General features: G+C 43.9%; 1 protein-coding gene across 4 annotated transcripts in view; it reads right to left on the bottom strand.

The window, feature by feature from the left end:
* The window catches only part of LOC147443677 (Zn-dependent exopeptidases superfamily protein), a 179,868-nt gene that overhangs the window by 25,210 nt on the left and 142,525 nt on the right, over positions 1-12,133 (bottom strand). For all 4 annotated transcript variants that reach the window (XM_086526479.1, XM_086526478.1, XM_086526480.1 and 1 more), the window contains one exon: positions 1,011-1,099. In XM_086526479.1, the coding sequence (XP_086382605.1) occupies positions 1,011-1,099 (89 nt within the window). The remainder of the gene's footprint in view (positions 1-1,010; positions 1,100-12,133) is intronic.

Below are 12,133 nucleotides of genomic sequence, written 5' to 3'. Positions count from 1 at the left end.
ATGTGCAGAGAGCTCTCCTAAGCTGCTGTACATTGTAGACAAGAAATTCTTGGGAAAACTTTGATCAAGAAGTTGCCATAAAAATAATAGCCCCTTTAAAGGCGACTTTCTGTTCCACACTCTCAACACTTTGTTTTCCCACCAGAGTGGCAGTATGTACAATGCCAAAACGAGCTAGCAGCTCTTCTACCCGTTGATCAGGCTGCAGCAGAAGATGCATTCATTTGGTTGAAAATTCTCATATTATGTAGATAATAATCCTTATCCCTGCACAAAATGCTCACATCTCACAACCGCACCTGATATCTATAATGAGGAATGGGCTGATATGGTTTGTCGTATTGTATGCAAAAGTGGACAATGACGATGACCCAACCTATCGATTTGTCGAGCCAATGGACAAAGAGTCAAATCACCTCGCATGCCCCAAACATCAACCACTTTCGAAGACGCTTCGAAGGCCTAAAGTGGCATTCGTGCAATTCATCAATAGCCAATAGAGGGTCAAACACCATGCTCCAATGTACTCTAACGGAGGTTTGGAGAGTACACACTAGCACACGCAAACGCACACATGCACTATCAATGAGGAATTTTGACGAGATTTTTTTCCCATTTCACAATTTTGCCTTCAGAGACCCTTGAGATGCACTTAAAGAATATAGTTTCTTTTTAACTGTTCCTTCATGAATTTGGCATCTCTTTTACCTTCTTTTCCCCAGAGCCACCAGCTCTAGTTTCAATTCACGAGACCCTTACATTGGAGAGGATATGGGGGAGCGTGTATTAAAGAAAGAATGGTAAACTAAAGCATGATAAATTACCCAGCAGAAACAGAAGAGAAACTCTAAGAGGTTAGGAGGTCAAGCTGAAAACAAAGGCTCACCTTTTAAAAACTAACATGAAGATAAAGAGGAAAAAGAACAGAGTCTTCTTATAACAACCAAACAATAGAACTGCAAGGTACAGAAAAACTTGGAGGGAAAAGCCCCATAAGCTAGAGAAAATACCTCTAGCCAAAACTTCCAATTCTCGGACGCATCTTTTCCACTAAGCCTACAAATGTACGATGGTGGGCCTCCATCTGCAACTTCTGGAGCTGGAAAAACCAAAATCTCAAAAATTCAGAACAGGAAAAACAGGATTTAACATCTATTCTTCGTCTCTAACACTTCGTGATGCAGCTATAGAGCATCAAAAGCTTATCTTCTCACAGAGTAGAAAACAACCCAATAAAATTTGAGTAAATGTGAAGAAACTGGAACTGTGATTTATTATTCATAGCACAGAGTAAAAACAAGAGAGAGTAAGTTGGCTGTGCTCACGGCACTATCTTACTATGGATGCACACAGCAGGATCCTTTGTGTTTGGATACAAACTTCAATTCAAACCTCTTCTTTCGAATCAAGACTCCCTGCCACATACAGATAGACCGCCTTGCAAGGAGGCCAAGGGTCACAACAAGAGAGACGGCACAGGGGTGTTCCGCTCCCATAAGCACTGGCCCGAAAGATTGGCGCCCCTTTTGGTATCTCTTTATTATTGATCACATCAAGGTACAACTCCCGAGGGTCCTCTTCTCTCAGACTCTGCGTCCAGATGCTTTGCACAGTGAGGCCCCAGGGGGCTCTTATAAACAGTGCAAAGGATGCCCAAAAGTAGAGTCTCAAAAGCATCAAGTTCAAAAGCACTCTTGAGTCTCACCCAAAAGCTCTGTGCCCAAAAGCTAGCCTTGGAAGCTGGAAAAGCTGTGAGCATAGCGTAATTTACTGAAATCCGTACAGTCTTGCCATGTCAGCACAACAACGTAAAACATGAAAGTCCGTACGATCTGCCACGTCAGCATGTCAACGCATTTTACGGGAATCTCTTTTAGGGTTCAAGCTTCTGTCTATTAGGGTTTCGTCCACTCCATGATTTCTCTTCCAGATGGCCATAGCACGTCATCACTTTGTGACATCATCATACTCTGGCTTTGTAAATCCTGGGTCCCGTGGTGGGCCTGCATCATCCTCATGTGGATCATGCTGCTCTGAAGTCTGGATGAGACGAACAACCGGGTTCGCTCAAACCGAGGCATGTGCACTGGAAGCTTTCCCAAATCGAATGCTCTCTCGTCGTGCTCTCTCACGATATTCAGCCTCTTGTTGGAGAGGGATGCTCAAGGCCCAAGCGCATGACCTCGTGACTCGCCTATCCACACTCTCCAACTTTCTATGAAGCTCTAGCAATATCTCCTCCTCCTCGTCTCTGATATGAGTATCTATCTCCCCTACTATAGGGTTTCAAACCATCTTCACCTCCGCTCGGTCCACCTGCACCAACATTGATCAAATTCCATAAAGATTTAGAGATACTTCAAGTAACTCAACCTAGTCTATCTACGAGCGTTTAGTGGATTGTAGCATGGAACAAAGTTCAAACCTGCTTGGGATTTCCCAAAGCATGGAAAGAGCGCACTAGCCTCACCTTCGCTTGGCAGTACACCAGCTTCTCTAGCTGGGTCATGCTCAATTTGTGCATGATCTTCATGTGCACAAAGGAGTATGAAGTCTGATTACGCTCACAAGCACCAGCTGAACAATCCTTATGTTGTGTTGCTATTGATTTCTCGCTTGAAATGTCCAAGCTTGTAACAGTGGTATCAGAGCTCAGAAACATTCCTCTTCTACGGAGGATCCAATCCCTTCTGCAACACACGCAAATTCTCGAGGAGCGTCTAACAGAGCGGACAAGATTTTTGTTTGTGAAAGAATCTTCCTTCTCATGCGCGCTCCCGTCTTCATCGTTTTGTCTTAAAGGGCATAAGTCAAAAAGACTCCAACAATATACGTGGGTTCTTGCGAAGAATCTGACAGAGATAGCACGTCTCGACAAGAAGGGAAAGAAAAGATGAAACCGGGCGTGGGAACTGAAGAAAAGAATAAAGAATTGGGAAAATTTTCAGCGAGAAAGTTTTCCAAAGCGGAGTACAAACGTCCACTACAGGTTGACACGTGTGTGAAAAGATTGATCAAGTACTCCAAAGACCCGCTATTTGCGAAACACTTGAAGAATTACCCAATTAATGAGATTCACTCGTGTGAGGCCATTGATTCTCCTCTCAGGTAAGGAGGAAAGCTGAAAGGACAAACAGATATAGAAAAGCAGAAGCTGTACTCGCAGAAAGAGCTGGACAGAGCTCTTGACCACCAGATGAACCAGATAATAAAAGGCTTGAAGCACTCTCGGTCTCATAGGTCATTTTGGCCTTTTGAAGACGTTAATATATCATTTCATTTCATTTCTCTCTCTCTCTCTCTCTCTCTCTCTCTCTCTCTCTCTCTCTCTCTCTCTCTCTCTCTCTCTCTCTCTCTCTCTCTCTCTCTCTCTCTCTCTCTCTCTCTCTCTCTCTCTCTCTCTCTCTCTCTATCAATCAATCAATCAATCAATTTTGTTTCATTTGTCTTTCCGATAGACGGATGACATACACACAATGTACATTTGATTTGTCTCATAGGCCGATTTCGGCCTGACATAGACGTTAAAAATCTTTCTTTCTTTCTTTCTTTCTTTCTCTCTCTCTCTCTCTCTCTCTCTCTCTCTCTCTCTCTCTCTCTCTCTCTCTCTCTCGGATTCAGATTCGGATCACTTTGGCCTGACATGCACAACACCTGGTCAGACTACGAACCATGGAGGAGATTGATGAGATCCGCTAGCGACCGATGTTGGATCTCTTGTGATCTAGCTATCCCAGCTAGCTGCTTAGCTCACACCTAGCAGTTTAGGATTCCATAGTATTTTATGTTATCATTCTGTCATTTTGTTAACTTGTTACTCTGACTTTGTATCAGATCCACCACATTGTAACTTTCTCGTTAATATAACATTTCATTTCATTTCTCTCACCCAAGTATGTGTCACAAACTAGTGACGTGGCGTGCTCAGTACCACACACACACCTTCTGAGCCCCTCGCGGAAATGCTGACGTCGCAAGTGTACAGGAGGCAATGATGTGGTAGCCCCGAAAATCGTGGCGGAAAATGTGGACAGTTTTTGGGCATGCTTTTTCTACGCAGGGGCTGGATCTACGTAGATTTTGGCCTTGCTTTACTTACGGAAATTGGCAGAGAGAGAGAGAGAGAGAGAGAGAGAGAGAGAGAGAGAGAGAGAGAGAGAGAGAGAGAGAGAGAGAAGCTCTTTTGCTTTTAATTTGACAAGCAAGAGAGAGAGATTTACTTTTTTTTAAAGTGCTTTTGATTTCACAGCTTTTGGGGCTCTGCTTTTAGCACCCCTTGTAAACCGTTTAAATTAGTCTCTCGGCTCTCACTTCTCAGAGCATCTGGACGCAAAGTTCGAGAGTGAGTCCCGGCAACTTACTTGTACTTGGAGTTGCAGATTAATACCAAAAAAAAAAAAAACCGAAAGGGGCGCCAGTCTTTGGAGTCAATATCTCTAGGCACGGAACTCCGTCGTGCCCGTGTCGAATCAATTGTGAACTATAAACTGTTTTGAAGTGATTATTTGTGGCGTCGTGGTAGATTCTCGAGGAGTGTCCAAGTCTATTACAATGGTATCAGAGCGCGGCCGATTTCTCTTCTACAGGAAATCCGATCCTTTTTACGCGGCACTTATGGCTTCACGCAAAGATTAGTCGACTTCCTCTACATCCGGAGATGCGGAAAGAGATCACAACAAAGATTCACGCGAGGAGTACTGCCCGCCTCGGCCTACTCAAGCGGAGCTCAAAAAGATGGAGCATCGACGATTGATCGGCGATGCAACAAAGATGATGCTTAATTTTGTGAAGGACCCGAAATTTGCAAAATATATGAGCCAGACTTCTTTCGATGAGGTGCATGCACAGTGGCCGCAGACCTCAGAGCCACCCCTCAAACCGGCCCTGAAGGAACCTCCTACAAACCACTCTCAAACCACTCCCTGTAGTGCCACCCCTCAAACCACTCTCATGCCGATTGCTTCTCAGAGGGCCTGCCAGGCGCTCGTCTTGAAGATCATACCATTGATCTGATACCTAGAACCGGCCACCTTACTGTGTGAGCCAAGCCCAGAACAAAGAGATTATGAACCAAGTGAAAGAACTCTTGAAAAAGGGTCTTGTCCAACCTAGTACTTCACCGTATTGCTCTCCAGTGTTGAAAGACGGATCTTGGAGAATGTGCATCAATTATAGAGCTCTTAATAAAATCACCATCAAGAAAAGATTTCCGATTTTTAGAATCGATGATATACTTGACCAACTTCACGGATCCTTGTGCTTTAGCAAGATTAACTTGAAAAGTGGATATCATCAGATCCGAATCGCACTGGGAGACGTCTACAAGACAGCCTTTCGAAGAGACTTTTGGGTTATTTGAGTTTTTGGTAATGCCTTTTGGCCTAACCAATGCTTTACGACATTTAACCGGATGATGGACAAGATTTTTCAAGAGTATAGACTATTTGTTGGCACTTTCTTTGACGACATCATTGTTTTCTCTAAGGATGAGGCAGAACACAGAGTACATCTGCTTCAGGTCTTTCAGGCATTACGAGATCACAAGTTAGTGATTAATGCGAAGAAAAGTGAATTTTTCATCCCAGAGATACGCTTTTTGGGACACGTTGTGTCAGCAGCAAGAGTGCAGATGGATCCGGCCAAGATAGAGCCTATCCGTGATTGGCCCAATTTGAAGAATATCCATGAAGTTAGAAGCTTCTTGGGATTGTGTTCGTACCACAGGCGGTTCATTAGAAAGTTCGCAGAGGTTGCTTCCCCTTTGCATATCTTCACGCCGAAAGGAGTCCCTTTCTCGTGGGGACCCACAGAGGTGACTGCCTTTCAGACATTGAAAGAGAAATTGACTACAGGACCAGTTTTGACTTTGTCGGATTTACAGAAGTCATTTGAAGTATATTGTGATGCTTGTGGTCGTAGTTTGGGTACGGTCTTAATGCAAGAAGGCCATGTCATTGCTTACAAGAGCCGATTGTTCTCAAGGCCGAAATTGACAGCACAGATTTATGAGAAAGAGATTTTGGCGGTTATCCATGCTCTTACTCAATGGCGGCACTACCTACTCGGAGTAGATTTTACTGTCTTCACAGACCATCAGAGTTTACGCTACTTCTTGTCACAGAAGCAGCTATCAGAAAAGCAGATGCAGTGGGCGAACATCTTGTCACAGCTTCACTTCCAGATTGTCCATGTGCAAGGACAAAAGAATTTGGTGGCAGATGCTTTGTCTCCGAGCCATTGGTTCTCGCTATTTCGGTGATACATCATAGTAGCTTCGAGGATATGGTCGATCAGTATGCCACGGATACAGATTTTGCAGACATTTTCACATGGATACGAGATGAGGAGACAGTAGCGGGATATTCCATTCGGGATGGCTACTTGATGAGGAAAACCATGTTCTGCGTTACACAGCCGTTGAGGGAAAAGGTTATGATGGAATGCCATTGTCCACCTTTTACAGGTCACCGCGGCATTGCTACCACCTTGAAAGAGGTAGAGAGATACTTCGTTTGGCCGAGACTCAAGAAGGATGTGCTGCCTATACTCTTGTACTTTGAACACAAATTAATAAAAAAAAGAAATACCGAAAGGGGCGCCAGTCTTTGGGGCCAATATCTCTAGGCACGGAACTCCGTCGGGCCAGTGTCGAATCAATTGTGAACTGTGAACTGTTTTGAAGTGATTATTTTGTGGTGTCGCGGTAGATTCTCGACTTGGAGTGTCCAAGTCAGTTACAGAGGTATCACATGCTTTTTCTACGCAGGGGCTGGATCTACGTAGCTTGGCAGAGAGAGAGAGAGAGAAAGACGCTCTTTTGCTTTTAATTTGACAAGCAAGAGAGAGAGAGCTTTACTTTTGTTTAAAGTGCTTTTGATTTCATAGCTTTTGGTGCTCTGCTTTTAGCACTCCTTGTAAACCCTTTAAATTAGTCTTTGGGCTCTCACTTCTCAGAGCATCTGGACGCAGAGTCTGAGAGTGAGTCCCGGCGACTTACTTGTACTTTGAGTTGCAGATTAATACAAAAAAGAAATACCGAAAGGGGCGCCACTCTTTGGGGCCAATATCTCTAGGCACAAAACTCCGTCGTGCCAGTGTCGAATCAATTGTGAACTGTGAACTGTTTTGAAGTGATTATTTGTGGTGTCGTGGTAGATTCTCTCCTCGTCGGATAAATCTTTAAGGTCTATTGGGATAATTTCCTAAGACGTTAAAATTTTTCTTCTCGGGTGTGTGTGTGTGTGTCGGTGAGTGTGCTAATAAAAAGAGGAAAATGGTATAACCTTTCTATCACCCAAGTGTGGTAGATATGTTATGCCATTTCCTCTTTAATAACAGGTCTTGAGTTCACCTCTCCTCGTCGGAAAGGTCTCTTGGGATAGTTTCCTACGACGTTAAAAATTGTCTTCTTCTCGAGGTGGGGGGGGGGGGTTGTGCGCTAATAAAAAGAGGAAAATAGTATATAACCTTTCGATCACCCAAGTGTGGTAGATTGGTTATGTCATTTCCCTCTTGATAACAAGTGTTGAGTTCAACTCTCCTCCTCGGATAGATCTTTAAGGTCTCTTTGGATAATTTTCTATGACGTTAAAAATTTTCTTCTTCTCGGGTGTATCTTTGTGTGCTAACAAAAAAGAGGAAAATGGTATAACCTTTCTATCACCCAAGTATGGTAGATTGGTTATGCCATTTCCCACTTGAATAACAGGTCTTGAGTTCAACTCTCCTTGCCGCATAGATCTTTAAGGTCTATTGGGATAGTTTCCTACGACGTTAAAAATTTCCTTCTTCTCGGGTGTGTGTGCTAATAAAAAGAGGAAAATGGTATAACCTTTCTATCACCCAAGTGTGGTAGACTGGTATCAAGTGACACATCCAACCCTATGCGTCCGTGGACAAGCTATAGCATGACCGGGGTTCAGTTCAGTCAAGTCAGTCTAGAATAGGAAGCGATCTGGCACTTTTGTGAGTCTATTCGCACGCCGTGCATGTCCAGACACTTAGAGTAGATGCATATCCTCTGGTTGCAAACAGCACGATCATCAGCATTACCATCAGAATCCATAAGGAGCATTTTTACAGTAAATAGACCTATTTTCCCCATTTTTGAAATTTTTCACTTATTATTTTTAAGTGACTTTTGTTGGGAATTGGGTAAGGCAATTTGCATAAGATAATATATAAGGAAACCACAGCTAGCACTTTCTGGCAGAAGAGGCAGCAGGAGCATTGCTCAACAGCCAACTTCTCAAGCAAGATCCCCAAAGAACCTAGCGTTTTCCCCTCAAGGCACACCAACATTTTCAACACTGCAGCGTTTTCAGCATTGCTGCATTTCCACCACTTCAGCGTTTGCAAGCCAGCAGAACCCCATCGCCAAGCAACATCAAACCTGCGTTTTTCAGCATGCATACCAGCGTTTGTGAAGTATAAGATCAGCGTTTTTCAAGCAATAGAACCAGCGTTTTTGAAGCCTTCAAGACAACGATTTACAACATTGCAGATCAGCGTTTTCAGCCTTTCAAAGCAGCGTTTTTCTTCAGCAACAAAACAGCAGCATGACCAGCATTTTTAGGACAGCATGACCAGCGTTTTTGAAGACAGCAGTAAGCCAGCGTTTTGCATGCAGTTACCGCCTTGGCGTCCACCATTTAGCAATCACAACATAAATCCCTTGTATCAGATTGTGCAATCAATAGCGTAGACCTCTCTTGCCATCGAGAGAGGAGCCCTTAGAGGAGGGTTTGACAACTTTCTGGTGTCGTATTCTTCTCTCTCTATCACTCAGTCTCAACACGTTCATTCAACAGTGTTTATCCACTTTGTTTGTGATCACTTGCACTCTCTCATTAAAGAACGGAAGGCTCTCCCTTCCCTAAATAAAAGGAATCTTGAGCACAGTTCGGAGCACTCATCTTGAGCAAAGTTCAACATTCACTTCAGCTGCACCTTACATGGTCTCAGAGCTTTGGCATTGTTCTGTATCACTCAAGGAAAGAACCACAAGAACCACAAATTTTTTTCTACTTGTTGCGGTCGCACGTAACCCAAGACCTCTTGGGTGTGTCGATTCCTAATCGTGTTTTTGAAGAGTGACAGGAAACCCAAGAAAGAAGGGCTTGTCCAACCTCCCCTTGTGCCTCTTTTCACTCATTGAGAGCGGACCGTGCACTTAGCGGCCGGCCAATCGACGTGAGGTGGGAAAAAGCAACCGTGGTGTGAGCGCAAGGCCGCCAAGGGGTGCGCCCGCGGAAAAGAGCAGAACTCGGGTGAAGAGAAGATCCTTCTCTAACACAAATTGCAAGCTAAAGAAGAACCTCAAGAACCGCAAGAACTCAAGAACCTCAAGAACCCACGAACCACAAGAACCCAAGTTCCGTGTGAACTTAAGAACCCAAGACTTTAGTGGATGGTCATCACTCGAAGCGGAATGGATACTTCGCTTGGAGGTGGTGAGCATGGGAGTGTTGAAGAAGAGTTTTCCCCACCAGGAGGTTTTTCCAACCCTTCCCCATCTACGCCAAGGATTGCACTAACTCCTATAGAGGAGTTGGAGCACATGTTTATGGACAAGAAGTTAGAACAAGAAGCAAGAAAAGTAGAAAGAAAGGCCGACTTCGAGCGTGAGCGCGAGCAAGCACACTTGGAGGCCGCAAAAAGAAAAGCAGAAATAGAGCGTGAACACGAAGAAAGAATGGCAGCCATAGAGCATGAGCACAACGAGCGGAAGGCCGCCTTGTTGCGACTCTTTTCTCAAGTGCAGGCACAGATGCAAGAGATTCGGGAAAAGGAGACTCTCTCCGTCTCTTCTTCTCCCAAGCATGACACACAGATTTGCATGATACTGACAATCATGATGAATTGCATAATGATGATAAGCATGATGAATTACATACCTTAAAACTCAATCCATTTTGTACTACGTACCTCACGTACCCAACTTGTACCAAACACTACATACCTAACCACCTTGGGCAATGCCGTAAAAATACGGAAGTGTAAACAGACTTTTTAATGGCACTTCAAATGCTCAAGAGAATTGGAGAGAGAGAGAGAGAGAGAGAGAGAGAGAGAGAGAGAGCTTGACACTTCATTGGGGACCAAAAGATGGGCTGGTCCCCCCCCATAAAGAGATTATCTTTATTACCAAGGGAGAATCTTTACAAGCACAGGAACGGGGCAAACGCCCATCCCCTACTTCTTTCTTTGTTCTATTCTGACTACTGACTGAGAGCGTTTCCACTCTCGTTCTGCTAAGAGGACTTCCCCTCTTCTGTAAGCTTTGTTGGAAGCTCTCACCAAGAGAGTCTATCTTCCAAAAAGCTTGTCGGAAGCTCTCACAATGGACAGTCTATTTTCCGCTATGTGTGGCCCTTCATGCGCAATCATTCATGCATCGAGCTCAAGAGAGAAACAAGCAAAATGCACACAAACATGCTTGCTGTAATTTTCTGCACATAACCTAAATTCTTACCTATGCGCACTCCTACGCCGAAACGGTGGCCTTCTTCGCGATGGAATCGCAGCAAAACTTGTGTAGGTGTAGGATAAGAAGAGTGAGTGAAATTCTATGAGTGCTCGATTGAAAACAGCCCTAATCGAGGTGATTAGGGGCTGAAAACAGAGAATTTGCAACAGCCAAGCGCTAGAAGAAGAGAGTTTTCTACTGCTTTTCGCGATGAATTTTCGCCCAAAGCAGCCTATGATAAAGACAAACCTTGTTCTAGGTGATGGGAGCTCCAAAACTCCACATACACCACAACGGCTGATTCTCAAGCTTCAATAGAGAGCTCTCTTGCGTAGAGCACATTCATTTTAGGGGGGCTAGATGCACTGCCAACCTATGAAGAGGGGGAGAGGGTGCTCTTATAAAGCGAGCAAGAGAGGGAGGCGCTAGGAGATGAGGGAGGGTGAGAGTGAGAGGGAGTCATTTTGCATTGATTAGTGTGCCAAGTGGCACGCTTAGTTGAAAAACCATTCAACTTTTCACTTTAGAAGTTTCTTGGCTATTAATGAAATGTGCGATTTAACTCACAACTCCACACATGAATGCTACTTATGAAAACGTTAGCTGCTCCCCGGCATAATGCCGTATCGGCACTGCTCCAGCATTATCTATTTGCACTTGTCTGGCCATTTGGTCCGGCACAAACAATTAAATTTAGTTTAACTGACTTATCCTAAGGCTTTAAAAATAATCCAAGCCTTAAGATTATTGTTCTAAGGACCCCATCTCAATTCTGTGCTCGCACTAACGCGCATAATTTTCTACGCCTGAAATCTGGGGCCACTCTCTACCCCTTATGGAAGACCCGATTTCCCAATCACTAGGCTTTAGGGTATTTTCTGCTAGGATCTCCCTGAGGAGCTCTGGCCCAAGATTGGGCGCACCTGAGGCCCTAGAACTGTTGGTTCTATTCTGATGTGCACACAACTAATTAGATAACTATTTTCTCGTAAATAAATTAATTATTTACAGAGTCTGACATTGTTACATCCCTCTCGGTTCTAAACAATTAACCTCAACTGTAGAGCGTCAACATAACTATGCAAGATATCTAGGTAGTCCTTGAGATCGGACTCGATCATCTACTTTGCATCTAAAGGGGTGTAATTCTTGAAATTGACTAAATACTTTCCATGTAGTCTCTCGGACTTTAGTTGTCTCTCGGAGTGGTGTATGATCTATTCTGGTAGAAGGATTTCCTCAGTCTCTTCGACTTTTGGAGGATCTTCTTGTACTGAAGCCACTAGAGAAGGACCAACATACGGTCGGAGAAGACTTACATGAAAAGCACTATGGATGCGCCAATGAAAAGGCAGATCCAATCTAAAAACCACTTCATTGACTTTATCTGTAATCTTGAAAGGGCCGTAAAATCTATTGGAAAGTTTAACAACCTTCCCTTTTCCGACCTTCTTTTTCAATCTAGCTTTCTCAAACTTAAGTAGGACATACTGTCCTTTCTCAAGATTGAGATTCCTTTTGTGCTTGTCTGCTTTTCTCTTCTACTACTCTTCAGTACGAAGAATAGCTTGTTTTACTTGTTGATAGGCACTATCAATATCACGCACAAATTCGTTTGCGGCAAAGATGTTCTCTTTGGTAACAAGAATAAGGAGTAAGAGCGGT

The sequence above is a fragment of the Adiantum capillus-veneris genome, chromosome 13 (genome assembly GCF_014529385.1).
Source record: "Adiantum capillus-veneris isolate H3 chromosome 13, ASM1452938v2, whole genome shotgun sequence".
Taxonomy (NCBI): Eukaryota; Viridiplantae; Streptophyta; class Polypodiopsida; order Polypodiales; family Pteridaceae; genus Adiantum; species Adiantum capillus-veneris.
This window is presented reverse-complemented; position numbering and strand designations above follow the sequence as displayed.